Raw genomic sequence first — 19298 nt, 5'->3', positions numbered from 1 at the left:
CTTAGTATATTTTAACCGTTATCTATCTATATATATAAAAATATACTGCTATACTATAATCACAGAAAACGAATTCAACTTACAGTTTGAGACATATAAGAGGTAGGATTTAAACGGGCTACGATGTGCACTGGTTTATCTATAAAAGTATAAAAATGTTTGATAGTATTCTGGGTTGACCAATTTATAGAGTTGTGTACCTAAATATTTTGAAAAATCAGTTATAAAATTATCGTTAAGTATATTAAGATACTATAATATACCTACTATTAAGTATTCATGAATTTAAACATGAAACATTCAAGATATTAGCTAGGATTATGATAAATTATTATGATCACTGTTCATTTATTTTATAGATTTAAACAATTGATTGTTCTACATAATTATCAGATATCGAAAACCGATTTTTATGAAATACTACATTTTAAACAATCAGTAATATGTGTATTAGGTAACTATTAACTGAAGACTGAAGTATTATATACCTAAATTATAAGTATAGTTTAAAAAGTTATATATCTTATTATTATAAAATATAGTTATCATAACTTAGGTATATTAAAATATAAATGACAATTTTTTTCAATATTAGAATATGTGAAATAAATAGATTAAAACGGTTTTAAATTACTTAATAATAAATGATTGTTAAGGAGTAAGGAATAAGGACGATTAATATTAGAAGTGGCTAGATAAAATAAATTAGTGCAGCATAACTCAAGCATAGCAATATAGGCACCTAAATTATTTCAATAACGTAATTTTTGATGTTATATTGGCAATAAAGATAACGATGGGTTAAACTTATTTAAATTATTAATAAAGTAGGTACTTACAAATCCTCTCGAATAAATAAATATACGGAACCATAATGCTTCCTTATGGCTTATATCTTCCATAAGTAAGTGATAATTAACTTAATTTTCAGCAATTATAGTGATATCGATAAGAATATGATAGCAATAAAATATCTAGGAAGCATGTAATTCTTGGCAAAAAAAAAATATAAAATAAAACACAGGTGGCAAGTGGGTACCAATCAACAGAAGGTGTCGAGTGAATTACCTGTAATGGATGTGTTAAATTGGAATTTAATGAAACGTATATTATGACATTATATTATATAAAAAAACGATTCTGACGGCCTATATCAAGTATATATGATTTTTATATTCCAATTAAATTAACTTATACTTTATAGTTTTTTAAAATACTATTATTATACATTTATACTTACCATATAATAATAGAAGGTTGATTTCATTTTTGCCGAAAGCATTTTATTTATTGTATTAAGATTAGTATTTCAATATTAATATAAGATAACTGTCTACACTTTTATCGTATTATTATATTATTGTTATTACTAATATGATAATGATTATTCTTCGTATAAATATTTTATTTTATCTAAATTTTAACAAAAAATATCTTCTTTAAAAAAACTGTGCTAATATAATTTTTTAGAATTGTAGGTTAAAATATTAACTACTTAATAGAAGCCTTGTTTTACTTTATTTTCTTAGACATAAAAATTGAGCATTTTGTAAATTTTAACTACAAAACAATTTACACATTTTCGAGATTTTCGTGATTTTTAAAAAATTTGTCAACATTTAATTTTAATTACTTGAAAAAAAAAATATATCTACATATCTTTAATATTTTTACATTTCTAACCTAATCTATTATAACAATTTATGAGATATGAGGAACCCTTTAGTTAAATTTTCAAACTGTTTGAGTATCGAAAAAATATTAATCGATATCTATAAAAAAAAAAAATTGAAATATCGAAAATATCTATAAAAAGTTGAAAAAGTATCAACATTTTTTATAATTATACCTTGTATAGAAAACAATTTTATAAATTGTTAGCGTAAGCGTGCGCAGACTTTTTCGCAGGGAATATCAATATATCTCTCAACATTATAACTCAATTTTTAACTCACTTTAAAAAAACATAAATCAGAATTTAAAAAAAATGTATTACATAACTACAAAGTTCTCTCTTATGTTTGTGGTAACAATCATAATAATATTAATACCTAGTTTTTGCTATTAAGAGGACGCTAAACTCATATTTGTTGTTTCCGTCTTACATGCAAGTGCTTAACATAGAAAAAGTACGCTTAGCAGATCACGTTTAAATCCGTTTTTTTAAAAAATTAGAGTGAAATTATCTATTATGAAACTTGATGGTATATACATTATCTGTGCTTGTTGTGGGTTTTTTACAATAACTTAGTTTTTAAGTAAGTTATGAGCATTTTTAATTTACGCTTTTTTATATACGCATAACTTGCTACAAATTAAACTATCGTAAAAAATCCACTTACAAACACAGATAATGTTCTTAACATCAAGTTTCATAATAGGTCAATTCACTTTAATTTTCAAACTAACGGATCTAACGTGATCTGCTGAACGTAGATTTGCAATGTAATGCACTTGTAAGACAGAGACAACAAATGGTTGTGTAGTGTCCTCTCAAAGAAGTAAAAATCCAACATATCATTTACAAATATCTGTTAAGGACCAAATGTACCAATAATTATTATGGTTCTAAAAAAATCAATCCTATACCAAACATCGTCCCATCATACAAGATTTGCAAAATTTCTTTCGAAACATACCCCAAAAACTAGCATCATCAGCAATCGTAATTTATATTGAATAATGTACTGTTATTTATACTTCAAATCAAAAAAAATATTTTATACATCAACTAAAAATAATTATATTGTACTAGTCTTGCCAATCATAATTTTTTTTTTTTTTTTAGCAGGCTGAAGGAAGATTTCACCTATCTCTCAATGTTTTTATGCCTAGATAGCAGGTACTTAAGAATATAATTAAAAAGTTAAATATATACACTTGAAAAGCGCATGATCGATTAAATAGACTAACGTGAAACAAGTAATATTCACAGATAAGTGTGTATATTATATAAGTGTATACTATAATAGATATCATTTCAAGATTGAATAAAAAATATTAGTTTTTTACATAATTTTTGCATTGTAAATTAACAGTAAACAAATAAATATTAACAAAATTAACTTATGTCACGTTATCCTCGATAGTGGCAACGGCTCCAGTTTAGTTAAAATACATAATACCAAATAAATAAAAAATAATAGATCTTTAGTACAAACGTTGTTAATCGATCAACAATTTTTAGTCAATTAGCAATCTTCTCCATTTTTAAAACAAATAAATGAAGCTCTGCTGGTTTCACAAGTAAATACAGCTCGGCATATTTTTATTATGTTGTCAAATACTATAAAAAGTACACACATACATTACGTATAGAATTCTGATAACTATTCACAATACAATAGGTAGGTAATATCTAATAACAACACATAGGTAATAAAATATGTACCTACCTAGTAGGTACCTACCACAAACAATGATTGTTCTATCGATACTTTATTTTGTATAGTATAAACACCTACTTAAAAGTGCACAATATAATAAAATATAGTAAGCCATAACACCAATTAGCACCTCTAAGGATTCTATAGAAATTGATTAGATAATTTTTGAACATTTAACAAAAACCGCTTTCAAAGTACAAACACCTCTGATTTCAGCATTGGCGCAAATCCCGCTATTTTATGAAGTCCCACCAGATTAATACTTAGTACTAAGCGTAAGTTATTTTTAGAAAACTATATGGAGGAGGCTATTTGCGCCCATGAATTTCACCAGCATGAAACATGTGATGATTCAAACATTAACTTATCTTTGTTAATTATAAACATTTTAAATGTATTTTTTCATACATTAGGCGATGGATAAAAATAACAATTATTTTATTACTTAATAACGATATTGTTAAATTAATTAATTTTTAATACTAGTGCAATAATTAATTGTTTAATTTAATTTCCCTTGAACACTTTTTTAACATAAATCTGTTTTTGGGCTGGATACGAGATGTTTTTGTTTCTGACCAATTTTTCGTAAAGTTTTCGTTGTCATGGTCATTTATTAACAAAAACATATTTATGATTCAATGATTTACCTTACAGATGGAAAATATCGACTATATGGTTATTTTTATAAATATAAATTGCCGAATATAATATACTAAAATTGTGTTTATTAATTTGTATATAAGATACAGATAACACTGGTGACAAGTACATTTACATCTTAACAGTTATTATATTCATATAATTAATAACTAAGAACACAACATAATAATACATGAAAATTAAATGATAATAGATAATTTTACATTTATGTAATGGCCATCTCCAAATAAAAATGTCATTTAGACATTATCATACATAGACTACTAAGAATAACACTGATGCATAATAATGTAAAAACAAATCAACTAATTCTTTTCAACTATTTTATAAAAACAAAGACCTAAGTGTCCATACTATTAGGTTTCTTAGCAATTAATTTCAATTCTTTTTCATTTACAACTGGATCATTGTATGTATTCCATTTTTGTATATCTGATGTTCCAAAAAACATGTAAATTAACCCAGTGCCTATGCATATTGATCCTGATAAATAAAATACTTTACACCATTGACTCAATGTTTGCTGAAAAAAATCCATTTACCTATTATAATATATTATTTAAAATCTACACAATAATACATCAAAACTTAATGGTTTAGATTTCGGTTTCTCTTGGGTGTGTTTGTTTTAGTCTTGTAATTAAGAAAACCACTTTTTAGGTAGTTAAAATGTTTTACCTTTTTTGTTTTAAAGAATAAAAATAAGTTAACTAGCTAACTATGCGGATGCGTAGGTTTAACAAAGTTTTCTTTTATTCTACAAATATATTTAAGTAAGTAGGTATACCATGAAAAAATTGATATAATTGTCGTTATTATTAATGTAAGTGTATTAATTAATAATTAATGCAAATATGCAATAGTATTATGCACTAAAGTAAAAAAGTAATGTTGTAAACAATATTTCTTGTACCTACGTATAATTTGTAATTAAAACAACAGTCATAACCACGATTAAAGATATATAGGTTGCACGTCGGCCTATAATAAACTTCGAATTGGCTTACAACGTGATTATTTAAAACAGCTGTAAAAAACAACCACTATCGCTTTATATCAACACTCGACAATATGTGTAAACATTTTGAACTAATTTTATACCTATATCATATAAATTAGGTTATGAATGCAAATGAAACCTTTTGATATATTATTTACTGACGCCAAATCTATAGCAGATTATCTACACTGATGCTTCCAAAACCAGTGTTGGAGTAGGATTCATTTACTATACAAACCGTACTCCAAAATGCTTCAAACTACTCCCTGAAGCCAGCATCTTCACAGCAGAAACTCAAGCCATCAAAGAAGCATTATTGTTAGAAAAGTCAGTATAATCGCCCAGAGTAGGGACGACCCGAAGAACTGTGTAAGCCTGTAAATATGGCCAATGACACCACTAACGCCGACTATTTGAGTGGATAGGCAACTATATATGTCTTCGCTTGAGATGGTACGGGTAGGAAACACAAGATACGACGACGGAGGGACCAAAATAAACTTAATATGACGGGACCAGGGGAATTGAACTATACACGGGAATAAGGAAGGTGAGTTTATTTATATTGGGGGGATGTCTCGGTGGCCGAAGTCGGTTTGGTGCAATGACCACCGAGCTCACACGACTAGGTAAAACCTTACGAACGACTTAAAACTATTTGAAGTCTAGAGACAGTTGGCTGAACTCGAGGAAGCTGATGATCTGGTCAACCTGGGCAGCCTCCCAAACACCATGGCGAATGCTGACGGTATTACGCGAGTGTGAACAGCACAATCATCAGACGGAGGCGTCCTACGTGGTGTGGGTGACGACAACAGAACAAAAAACCAATAAAAAACTCACGTATTCGACGGGTATGCCGTATGTAGGACTTGGTTTTCAGTGGGAATCGGCGTGGCGACAGTCGCATACGACAAATCGAGTGATGCAAAAAATAGTAAACAAAAACACCAATGATTTTACGCATTAATAGCAAAATAAGTATAATAGGTTTCTTATCGCATTGACAACGAATAAAACTAAGAAGTATAACAATATAATAAATTATGCGATGATTGCGCTCAATGCGACTTACAATAAAATAAGATCAACGTGACACAAAAAAAACAACGTTACAGCAGCGGAACAGCAAAAATAATTACGACAAAGAGAATAAAAAACTACAAAAGGGCGTTGACCGCAGAAAAATAACAATAATAATAATAAATATATGAGGCAACAGGCTGACCGATAACTCACATTAAACAAAACAAAGAGATTAAATAAATATAACAATTATCATAATTCACAATTAACGGAATGAGAGGTGTATGAATGAAGAGTGATAGGAAACGGTCGTCGTCGCCGCACAGAATTGCATACCGCGATGTGCTAATAGCTTGGCGCGAACAGTCAGCTTCCGCAAATAAAATTCTTATAATCAGCGACTCCCTAAGCGCTCTTATAGCCATCGAAGCACTTAACCCCTCTAATGAGATAATTTAACAAATTCATAATATCATCTCCTCGACCCAAACAGTGTTTGAATTCATGTGGGTCCCCTCTCACACAGGTATCCCAGGAAACAGCGGATACACTGGAAAATGAGGCAATCACCTCAACCTCGTCCTCATCCATTACTACTCTTCAATACCAAGATATAATAAAAAATCATAAACACACACACTACCAATATGTGGAAAACATCCTAGGATGAAATACAAATGTCAAACAAATTAAAATCAATAAAAAAAAAAGTTAAAATAGACGTAAAAAATCTCATTACTAACAAACTGTAAAAAAATATTTAAAACTGTAAAATAACTAACACATAACCATGTAATTCCCAACCATATAACAATTTAAACCTACTGCAGGCTAATGACCTTGTTGTTGAAGCCTTATTATTAGGGTTCGGAAGTTATAGGAGCAAAAAAGGCAAAATATGCATGAAAAAATGTATTTATTTACCTATTAAAACTGTGTTATTTATTAATATACACGAAAAAAATTCTAAAGACAAATATTTAAAAAAATTGTAATATTTAAAACTTTTATATAAGTTATAAATAAAAAAAATATAAATATGGCGCGTTACCGGTTGGCGTTTGAGATTTTATTGAACTGAAAGAATAGATAAATAAATATATTTTCATTATTTGTGAAATACGAAATAAATATATTATGTTGAATAATACCTGTTAAGTTGTTTTTAACTTTACTAGCATTGTTTATGTAACATTATTTAAAATAAATTAGTTAAGAATGAAAAAAAATTTAATTTTTGTAGAAAATATCAAATATACATACAAATATGCGATAATCAATGCTAAGATTTCTAGCTTGGTCTACTATAATTCGACAGCATAAAGAACAATATGCAACTCCTATAACTTCCGAACCCAACTTATTATCAATAAAAAAAAAAACAATTATTCATATGAATCTCCCGAGAACTATTATCGAATATCAATTTTTCTACCATACCTTGATTCATTAATTCAGAGTATTAAAGAAAGATTTGAAAAAAGTAATAGTGTTGCTTTTTTACTATAACACTTTCATCCAGCATTATATATAAAAATGAAAAACAAGAGTACACTGAAAGTCTGAAACCATAACAAATATTTATAATTTTTATAAAATTGAAAATCTGTTAATTGAAAGTGAAAGTTGGTATAGTTTATAACAAAAAAAAGAATGACAAAGTATAGACATAATACATTTACTAGAACATAGCAAAATATTTTTCTCTGGTATTACAATTGCATTAGAAATTTTTCTATCTTTGCCAACTACAAGTTGTACCGCTGAAAGGTCATTTAGCACTTTACGAAGAGTTAAAACTAGGCTTCGGTTTACGACGGGTAAAGAACTAAAAACCGATTAAATGGCCTATGTATGTTAAGTGTCCATCGTGAGAGAATTAATTTAAGAAAAGAAAAATTCATTGAACAGTTAATAACAAGGACTTCAGTTTTTATTTAATAACGAATAAATAGCATATAATTCTAACTCATTTTTTAGTTTGCAAGGAATAAACTTTTTTTGATATATTTTTTAGTGTTTGATTTCATTATACCCCTCCCTGATAAATTTCCTTCGGGCATCTGCCTACATGTATAGAATAATCGAGTTATAAAAACTGCCGCTTGAAGCGTTACTGGTTATTTTTTGCTCATCACTTTGTTGCCACCAAACCGTGCTCATAACAGAGCTTATTATAATCCCAAATTAACTTCTATTAGATAAAATAAAATAAAAAATCACCTGATTCAAGGTTAAATAACCAACAATTAAGGGTGAAATGAATCCTGAAGACGTGGAAACAGTTCCGATTATCCCTTGAATCACTCCTATAAGGAAAACAATATTTCGTATTATAGTATAGTATCAACATTTTATAAGTATTCAGTGCTTAAATTGGGGTGAGGTGCACAGGACTCAAAGACGAAGAATCCCATGATTTTATTTTTTTTTTTTTTACTTAGACGGGAGGATAGTATAAACTAATGCCAGAGATAATTTTTCTTAAAATGTGGAGGTGGTTTAAATTTTTGTCAAACAAACTTAACATTTTTTAATATCAAAAATATTTTTTATCTCTTCTATAGTTCAGACTACCTAACACTTTGATATTTTTTTAATTATAGTTTGCTTATATTATGTCACGTTTATTGTTCTTTGTCTACTTTATTAGTGTACAGGTATGTACAATGAACTCTTGCGTTATCAAATATCGTCTAATACCTATGACGTCTGAAACTGCAAATTAAGATATTATCACTAGGTATTCACTAGCTGATGATTATAATTTTATTTTTCCTACTGAAACATGAAGGCATTATTTCTATCAGTAATACTAATAATATAAATAAATGCATTTTTTAAGTAACTGAATGTATGAAAATAAAATTGGGAACAATTTTGAAAAAAAAGGTGAATATAAAATATAAATCCATATTTGCTTACATTTTGTTACATAGTTAAATATATTAATTTTGGAAAATATAAATGAAAATATGGTAAAAATTAGCTGAAATGTAGTATTGAAAATTTAGGAATAGAAGGGCGTAAGGGGGACATGGTTATGTTGGATTGAGTTCCTCTACTTTATAATTCCCAATTTGAGCACTATGTATACGTACTTAACGGTTAAATTAAATATCATTATCAAATTAATCAAAACAAATAATTGCGATATAAAAACATTTAGTAAAATTTCATTTTTTAGTATTTTATCACAATATTATACAAACTAAAAGAAATATGTTCCCATTTTACATTCTGAGCAGAGTTTTCACAGTGCTTAAATTTTTTTGTCTTTCATCACATTATGGAATAAAAAATGAACCAATTTTCAACTTTGGAGTTAGTATCCGGCAGAAAATTAGATCTATTTTGTAGATTGAAGTACATTGAAAAGTAAAAAGTAGGAAACAATCTACTTTTTTTAAATAATTGGTAAACATTAACGTAAGACAGAGGAAATCCGGAATAAATACGCATTAACAATTTTTCACAAAATAATTTTTTTTTGTTGTTGTTATTCATGAAGAAATAATCAAATAGCTTGAAATTTTCATCAAAAATGTATTTATTCCATTTCTATATAGCTTATATAATTTATAAAAATAGATTACTATTAAACTAGTTATTTATAAACATTTAAAAATGCCCATTTTTATTATTTTCGATTTAAGTTGATAAAAAATTGTCTCTATTTAAAAACTTTTATTCAAAGTACATATTTGTTTTGCAACATGAGTTTAAAATTTAATAAAATAGGATACTTAATGGAAACCAAGAAAATATTTATTTTTTAAATTTTTTAGAAACAACACTTTTAGTCATAATACGTATATTATAGTTTCTAAATACAAATTCATTTTTTTAAATATTTACTATTTAGACTAATTTCAAGCTATTTATATATATGACGATAGTACGATGCTATTAATACCGTTCTATACCTATTATCTACACTATTAAGGTTTAATGTATATCCATAGGGTATTGATTTATATGGCAATGACTTCAATCTAATATTTGGCTTGTTTGAAAATAGAGGCAGACACACCGCGTCATTCCTCAGAATAATTTTTTGTTTATACAATCACTTATCATTGATTTCAAATTAAAACACCTATTACAATAACCTACATGCTATCATATATAATATGTATATATATATGTTATAGCCATATATATATATTACTTTCATAGCGTACAGGATAATTAAACAAGCCAGTAAATCATTGTACCGTTTCCAAGTACCTATAGTAAATATTTGACACAAAATTTACATTTTAAAAGCATTTTATTTTAATTATTTTATTAATTTACCTGCATAATTTGGAGCAATATCCACCACTGCAGCGAGTGCCCCAGAAGATATTGCGCCGTTTACAACAGTTGCGCTGAAAAGCATGATTACCGCGACTACTGAATTACATCCAGAATAACAAAGACCCAAAATGAATAACCCTTGTAAAATATTACCTATACTCAAAACATAATAAAAAAAAAACAAAAATTTAGCTGTAATACTTTAAATATTATATAAAGTTTATTAATTTATAAATGTTTCTTACAAAAGACTGTGGCCATCTTGCGTACATTGGTCATCGACATTTTTTTAGATTTCACTAAACGATCGCATATCATACTAAATCCGAAAGAAAACGCCCATCGAGCAAAGTGAGGTATTCCAGACCATAAACCTGTCTGAGAAACGTTTGTTTTTACAGTTGTAATTGTTACTTTTTCATGTTATACCTGTTTTATATTTAAACCTAAGATAAAGTTAAAATATGATGGAGCTTGAGCTGCAAGTGTAAATAAGCCCCAGATACCTCCAGTTTGAGTCACTAAATTCACCATTAGTGCTTTAGATAAAAGTAATGATTTCCAAGGTATCGGTAACTGCAACAATATTGAAATATATTATATGAAAATAGAACACAATAAGTAATAAAATAAAAAAGCGGGTAAGTCGTGGATGTCGCTCTGCTGTACTGTAGGTTACTGTAATGGATGGGATTAAATTTGAATGCAATAATAGGTATCATTGTATACGAAAAACGATTCTGAACGGAGATTATTTGTCAGTCTAGGATATATTATATTTAAATATTGTCATATATTCTATTTTGAAACAAATATTTTATTTTTCAATTAAGACGCATTTTTCATATGACATGGTTAATCAATTAGTGTAGTTATCATGTAGTTATCATAATTCATAATACCTTATATTATCATAGATATACGAATACCTGGTTTGAGGATAAATCGTTATCATTACGCGATTTCATAAAAATTTTAAACTCAAACGCTCAAAACATTTTTCCTATAATGACGCTTCAAATTTTCTCTATAGCTATTTGTAGCAAAACTTATGGAAAACTTGGTGTTAAATTGTATAACCTTAGATATAAATACAAACAATATTATGAATTTTGAACTACAAAATAATTTGCAAATATTCATGGTTTTGACGAATTTTTGTCAATATTTGAAATTCAAATGCTAATAAAAATTTAATATGAATTTCCGGTGGACATTTTTTTTGTGATAAAGATTGACAAATTTGTAAGGAATCTTGTATTAAATTTTCAAAGCTTAAATTTAAATCAAATGCTAATAAAAATTTAATATGAATTTCCGGTGGACATTTTTTTTGTGATAAAGATTGAAAAATTTGTAAGGAATCTTGTATTAAATTTTCAAAGCTTAGATGTAAAGAAAATGCCAATCTAAATAACTGGTAAAATTTTTCAAGTATCTATGACTTATACTTTTTGAATAATAACAAATTTTTAAAATCGTTTGAGGATAAACCGTTATCGTTACGCTATTTCGTAAAAATTTAAAATTCAAACGCACTTAAAATTTTTCCTATAATGATGCTTCGGGTTTTCTCTATAGCTACTTGAAGGAAAACTTATGGAAAACGTAGTTTTGTATTTTTAATCCTTAGTTATAAACGAAAAAAATTTTATGATTTTTCAAATTCAAAATTACTTGCAAATTTTCGCTTTTCGACAGATTTCGTAAAATTTTGAACTGTAAACGCTTATAAAAAAAAATTGTTACTTACGATATTTAATTTTTTTTTAGCTACAATAAGAACAACTTATAAGGAACCGTGTATTAAATTTTCAAGTTTTTTTGGTCGTCCAACATTTTTTTACCGACACTTCAAAAAAAAATTCTCAAAAAAATCGAAAATTTCAGTGGTCTATAAATAACTCAAAAAAAGTCGAAAATTTTTAAAATTAAACTGTATATAGATATCACTAACATTAACATTCGGTGAAAATTTAAAGTATTTACAGTGATTAGTTTTTGAATTACAACCATATAAAAAAATTGGTTTGGTCGAAAACTGGTTTTGCGTAAAAATTCATTTTTCTGTCATTTTTTTTTTGTTTTTCACGATTTTTTTTAAAACTGTTGGAAAATGTTTGTTTACTTTTATGCACCAAGGATATTCACTTTTACATCGGAGACCACCCCCAAAGTTTGAAAACGAAGCATTATTTCGACTAGTTATGCTGTATACAGACACAAAAAAAAAACACACACATCATTGTAAAATCAATACATTCATCACTTCGTTCAGAATCTAAAAATTAATTTGGGATTTTTGTTTTTATGAAATAATATTTTGGGAAAACGGATTCTAGATTTTGGTTTTCGTGAAATGATCTTTCAGAAATATAGAGATTTGATAAAATTGTTGGATATAACTACCATATAAACTTAATAGTAATAATTTAACTGTGGCTTGGTGAGGTGCGGTCGTACGCTCAGTTTGTGAAAACGCACTGAACGTACATACCAGCCGCAGTTGCTATAGCTTCCTGATGGGTGACTGCCCGGGATTTTAAGCAACATATCCTTGCCACACATACACAAATACGTGTTATAATCTACCAACTAAAAAAAAAACCTACAAATCCATAAAAATAACCCTTACCGTATCATCTCACACCCAATGGGCTATGTTGCCACGGGTTCCCTCTAATAAAAAATAATAATAATTTAACATACTAATATACATTAGTATATTACTGCACCTATAAGTACATTATATTACTGACTAATATTTTAACTATGATTTTTCTTTGGTTACTTACCGGTTTTGATCTAGTTTGTATGGTTTTACCAATGCAATTTTCTATGTATGATCTTTCTCTAATACTGATAGTAGGATGTTTGGCTGGAGTATCATAGACTAGTAAAATCCAGCAAATATACCACACTAGACCAAGTCCTCCGCTAACATAAAATACACTCTCCCAACCAAACATAGCGATGAGATATCCACACATGATATATGTTATTGCGTTGCCGATTGAACTTCCTTTGTGTATCATAAAAAGAAAAAACATTATCAGTTAACATCAGAACACATATCTATATTTCTATATATAGTTATCATTATGAATGCAAAACCTTATGTTTCTAAAATTACACTAACTAGTTTAAGAGTATACAATTAAAATGCATACCTACAATATTTATAATTAATAATTTATTAATTTAGGTATATAAAACTGAATGTTCCTTTGTTTCTTCTCTATAGTCTCCAAAGCTATATCAAACCGTCTTCAACAAAAGTTATATCGATAGATTCTTTGTGGCTAGGTGGATATTTATTTAGCTTATTTTTTAACGTCATATGGGTTACTATAGGATGGCTCATTCTTAAATTTAGTTTTGGATCAATAAAATGGGATATTTTTATGATTTATGTATATGATTTCTTTTGATAATAGTTATACTACTATTATTATAGTTTTTAAAAATTCAACATATTAAACGTTTTAAATAATTTATGAACACAAATATAATAATTACATCTTAACATTTTTTTATTTGCTTTCTTAGCTAGTTTCTTCACTAGTCTGAGAAAAAAATGTTTGTAGTAATTCAAAAATTAATTAAATTTAAATTTTAAATTTTCACCAAGAATTAATTTTGAATTTTATAGACATGATTTGATTTTTAAAATATTTTTACTTTTTTATTCTATTTCTAAATGTCTTGTCTTTCTACTGCTGGGGCAGTAAAAGTGCTTCGATTTTTGACTTCAGTACCTCGTTCGATCAGAAAGTGAATCTAGTTGGTACTTTGAGCGGGTCAAATACTTAATACTTTTCTAAATAATCGAAAAAAACAAACTAAAAATTAAGGGAAAAACGGGAAATTTTACGCACACTCATTTTTCGACAAAATCGATTTTGGTTTTTGATGTAACTTAAAAACGAATTACAATAGATACATGAAATTTTCACCGAATATTTATATAAGTATATTCTATCCACCATACAATTTTCGAAAAATTTCGACTTAAGTTGAACTATTCATAGGCATTTGAAATTTTCGATCATTATTAGTTTTTTTTAAATTAATATCTATAAAAATTTATTTGTTAGGCAGAAAAGCTTGAAAATTTAATACAAGGCTCTTAACATATTGTTACAATAGCAGTTGAAAAATAAATTTTTTTATAAGCATTCAAAGTTTGAATTTTGACAAAATACGTAAAAATCATGAAAATTCACAAATTATTTAAAGCTAGAAATTCATAAAAAATTTTCTTTTTAAATCTAAGATTTCAAAATTTAATACGAGATTCATTACAAGTTTTTCAATCTTTATCACAAATAAAAATTCCACCAGAAATTCAAAATAAATTTTTATGAGCATTTGAAATTTAAATTTTTACAACATTGGATTTTCACTTTTAGCGATTTTCTTATTTTGGTGTAACTCTAAAAGTCTAAAACAAATGACCGCAGATACTTGCAATTTTCTCTGAATGTTTATATAGACATTTTCTATATTTGATAACATTTTCAAAATATTTAGATTTGTTTTGAGCTGTTTACTGACATTTTAATTTTTCAACTTTTTTAGTTTTTTTTTTTCTATAAATATCGATAAAAATTTATTTGTTTGGTAGAAAAACTTTAAAATTTAGTACAAGGCTTCTAACACATTTTAACAATAGCAGTTGAAAAATAAAATAAATTCATAGTCACAATTTTTTTTTACAAGGGTTCATAGTTTGAATTTTGACAACATACGTAAAAATCACGAAAATTCATAAATTATTTTATGCTAGAAATTCATAAAAAATGTTCCTTTTATATCTAAGATTTGAAAACTTAATACATAGCTCCTATCATTTTACAATAGCAATTGAAAAATAAAAGAAATGCGTCCTCACAATTTTTTTTTACAAGCATTCAAAGTTTGAATTTTGACAACATATGTAAAAATCACGAAAATCACGAAAATTCGCAAATTATTTCAAACTAGAAATTCATAAAAATTCTTCTTTTTAAATCTAAGATTTGAAAATTTTTAATAATTTATAATATATCCTAGACAGATAAATCGTCTTCGCTCAGAATCGTTTTTCGTATACAATGATATAATATTATTGAATTCAAAATTAATTCCATCCATTACACTAACCCACTTGTAACCTACTGTACAGCAGAGCGACATCCACGACTTACCCGCCTTTTTCTAATTATTTATTTTAAAAATATTGTTTTTTGATAAAAAAAAAAGCATACAAATTTAGTATAAGATTCCTCGTAAGTTGTTCTTACAGCAATCAAAAATCAAAAAATCCATAATAATTATAATTTTAATTTAAAACTCAAATTAAAATGGAAAATCTGTCATGGTACTTTGGTAGTTAATAGTTATAGAAACCATTTAGGTACAAGATATGAAAGCTGGAGTAGCGAGGATAAATTTAATCTAACATAATAAAATGAGACTTTAGTAGATGAAGCTTGTATTTGCTGAAAACGTCAGACCGATGAATATTTCCTTTTGTGCCCCATAAACAGGGCCGGATTAAAGGGGGGGCAGAGGGGGCATCTGCCTCCGGGCGCAAGATTTTAAAGGCGCAAAGTTTTGAAATATTGTGGGTACCATTTAGAGTGAAAAAACTATTAGCGATTACGACAGTGTACACGGCGTGCAAACTCACATACGCGTTTTCACGAATTTACCGATATCTGAATTACAAATAATAACTACAGTCACAGAGTCCGCGCCATAATAATAATTAATAATTAAATAAATATTAAATCATGTTTACAAAATTGTTATTTTAATAAATGTATTTACATTGTTTAGGTATATAGTAATATTAAAAAGATTGTTTTCATATAATTTTAATATATTTCTAATATTATATAATAAATGCCAAATTATAGTAAAACAATGTTATGTTTATGTATTATTAAAAAGTAGTTCTTAATTTTAGGTAGGTTTGCCCCGGGGCGCAAAAAATCTTAATCTGGCCCTGCCCATAAACCAAGTAAAATGTACAACAGAAGATTTGGGATAGGCAGCAATAACATAAATGTCATAAAGAGTAGGTACACACATAAGACATAATACAACATTATAAAATCTACAATGTAACCATTATGCACTTTGTATTTTACTAGTTATCATCTAGTTTGCGCTACCAATGTATGTGTTTATTTATTTTATTCAACTGTGCATTAATTTATTATATATATTTGTATTTCATTTATTTATGTTACTATACTTGACGAATTTAGTTATACTATAATAGTTACATTATAATATATGATTATTTATTACTCTATTAATTATTAGCATTTACAATTGGACTCTAGAAAATGAAGAATTATTAGTATAATATATGTGATATTTTTTGTTAAAATTAGTCCAATGGTATGTTTTCCTAATAGAAAAATACTAGGTAATATAAATAAATTATAAAGCATCCATAAAGTAGAGACACAATGTCTGCTCAGAATCTTTTTCGTATATGCAATCATTTTTCATTTAGTTCAAATTATTATTATTATTACTTAAATTATCATATTCTAATTGTTAAAAATGTACCATTATAATATTACTAGATGTAGATAGCCATGGCTAGAAACATCTTATTTATTATTAAAAAAAAATTCAAATTTAACACATCCATTACAGTAAAAAGTTACGCTTGGCATCTACTGTACATTAGTCGTTCTCTGGTTTCCTTTTTTTTTTTTTGTACCATCATGAAAAATAAAAATTTTTTTTTTTGATTAAGTTTTTGGTTATCATAATAAATACATCAAAGAACTTGTAAATAAATTTCTAAAAGGTTTTTTTCTAATCATTTGAACAGCTTTTGGTCTTCAGACATTCGTATCATAATATTATTTTAAATATCATTTTTAGCTTTAACGAAAGTATTAAATTACCTAAATACGCCGAAACAAATCGACTTCTCTCATGTGCCGGTATCCAATTAGCGGTCATTGTATGCATTGAAGGCCACGCACCACCCTATAATGAAAGTAATAAAATTAAAATATGTGTCGTCAGTTTAAAATACAAAAAGTCTTACGGCTATAAATCCTTGAACAACACGAACAACCACGAGTGCTTTATAATTGAATTTTGCCGATGCAGGTATTGCAAATGACAATATCGCCGCCACACCGTTGCTGATACCAAATACAGCTTTTGTGCCATATCGTTGTGCCAAGATTCCACCTGGTATTTGCATGATCACGTGCAATGTGAAAAATGCACCTAATATTGAATTTTGCTGATATTCATTCCATTCGAATTTATTTTCCTTGATCATTTAAGTATATTAAAACAGTAAGTACTATAATGATTTATGACCAAAATAATGCCTTTGCATACATAAACTATATAATATAACGATTGATCAACATTTTAACCACGAAATACAATAGCTAGATCATGATTAAATTATTATTACTATTATTATTATTATTATTATTATTTTTATTATTGTTATAGTTACATTTAGATCCTCTGAAGATATTTGTGCTAAAGTAGTGTTCAACATCAACGGTTCAGTGTTCTTGAGACACTCATATTGTATAACCGTAACATTCTTTTTCGATATTGAATGTTTAATCATTGACACGATGGCTATATTAATATTCACTCGGAACATGTAATTAATAGCAAACCCCCAAAAAGTCATGTACCATAAGACTGTCCGTTCTGTAATATTATTTAATAGTAATTAGGATTAATTATAAATATTATAAATAAAAAAAATTTTACTTACTCTCCATAATTATATTTTGTGTGAAGAATAAAATATCAATCACATATAGCTTGTATTAAAAACCTTGTATAACAGTATTCTCGATAATGAAATGATAAAAAACAGGTAAGTACTTGTAATCAGACGTATCACATAATGCGTACTTCATAATGATACATTTAATATACTAAAATATCATTATCAACGACCTATTAGTAAAATGTTTACTTTGTAGGTACAATGTTTATAAGTAATTTCATAACGTACCGTAATAATACTAATTATTAAAGATTAATTAACTTTTAAAAATCTTGCCATGTCATGGATATTATTTTGTTAACTGATAACGTTCAATGTGTTATTCACTATTTAGTTAAAAATGAAAATATAATTCACTCACTATAGCAAAACAATAAAATACATCTAAAATTAATTGTTAAAAAAAAAAAAAAATGGAAAGTGTATTGATTTGTATTCTTCCTTCAAACTAATTATTTTTCGATTATAATTATTTTATCTTCATAACTTTTCTTGGAATATTTTTATTTTGACTAATGTAGTTAGATATACTGAAGACGATGGAGAAGTCAATACTCGATGAGGTTCGACTTGGTTTCAAAGTTGTGGCATTTGAAAGTTTACGATTTGCATTGTCACGGTAATCATGTCTAGCCGTAATGCTAATGCTAGAATAAAAATAGAATAAGTGATAACACGGTCAATATGCTTTATTAGTGTAGTGCCGGTTCATAGAGTAATGATTATAATATTAGTATTTTTTATAGTTAGTACCTAATAGTACAACTTGATGAGCCTGGTATTTTTACAGTTACTAAGGTTTATATAGATAAAATAAGTGTATAATATCATAATTTACATAGTACCTATGTCTAAAAAACCTTGCACAGCTATGCGTCGCCTGGCATGTATTTTTAAAATGACAATTATTGATAAATATACCTATTCATAACATATATCGTCACATGTTATTTATTGAGTAAGGCAAGTACACTGTGGCAGAGTAATTGGTCTGGAAATGGAAATTTTTCAGATGGCCTGCTGGTGGTCCGATTATTTTATAGTTTATACTAGATTTTATTTACAAAATGAGTTTTTTTTTTCAATTTGCCTTTTATTAAAAAATAATTATAGCAAATCAATTATAAAATAATTATGTATC

General features: G+C 27.1%; 1 protein-coding gene across 3 annotated transcripts; it reads right to left on the bottom strand.

Annotated features, from left to right (window-relative positions):
• Positions 1 to 4094: 4094 nt before the first annotated feature.
• On the bottom strand, positions 4095 to 18287 carry LOC107168086 (dietary and metabolic glutamate transporter-like). 3 transcript variants are annotated; one of them, XM_015517366.2, is made up of 10 exons: positions 18140 to 18287; positions 17867 to 18072; positions 17438 to 17671; positions 17292 to 17376; positions 13173 to 13399; positions 10807 to 10953; positions 10623 to 10755; positions 10375 to 10530; positions 8299 to 8384; positions 4095 to 4572 (listed from the first exon to the last, which is right to left on the bottom strand). In XM_015517366.2, exons 1-10 carry the CDS (start codon positions 18144 to 18146, stop codon positions 4390 to 4392), a joined length of 1464 nt encoding a protein of 487 aa, XP_015372852.1. In that variant the 5' UTR covers positions 18147 to 18287; the 3' UTR covers positions 4095 to 4389. The 3 variants fall into 3 exon arrangements, with proteins under 3 accessions (XP_015372852.1, XP_089078714.1, XP_015372853.1); XM_089222588.1 differs by lacking the exon at positions 18140 to 18287 and having other exon boundaries at positions 17438 to 17795; positions 17867 to 18006; XM_015517367.2 differs by lacking the exon at positions 18140 to 18287 and having other exon boundaries at positions 17438 to 17625; positions 17867 to 18004.
• Positions 18288 to 19298: the final 1011 nt, after the last annotated feature.

Source organism: Diuraphis noxia, unplaced genomic scaffold (genome assembly GCF_037042655.1).
Source record: "Diuraphis noxia isolate RWA-SAM2 unplaced genomic scaffold, SU_Dnox_SAM2 contig0003, whole genome shotgun sequence".
Classification (NCBI taxonomy): Eukaryota; Metazoa; Arthropoda; class Insecta; order Hemiptera; family Aphididae; genus Diuraphis; species Diuraphis noxia.
The sequence above is the reverse complement of the archived record's forward strand: the minus strand, read 5'-3'. Positions and strand labels throughout refer to the sequence as shown.

Excerpts from the sequence above, each read along its gene's own strand:
- LOC107168086 (XM_015517366.2), bottom strand. Across the intron at positions 17,672-17,866 it reads TATCTTCAGAGGATCTAAAT|GAAAATAAATTCGAATGGAA; the intron begins GTAACTATAACA and ends TAAATGATCAAG. Across the intron at positions 13,400-17,291 it reads ATTTGTTTCGGCGTATTTAG|GAAGTTCAATCGGCAACGCA; the intron begins GTAATTTAATAC and ends TGATACACAAAG.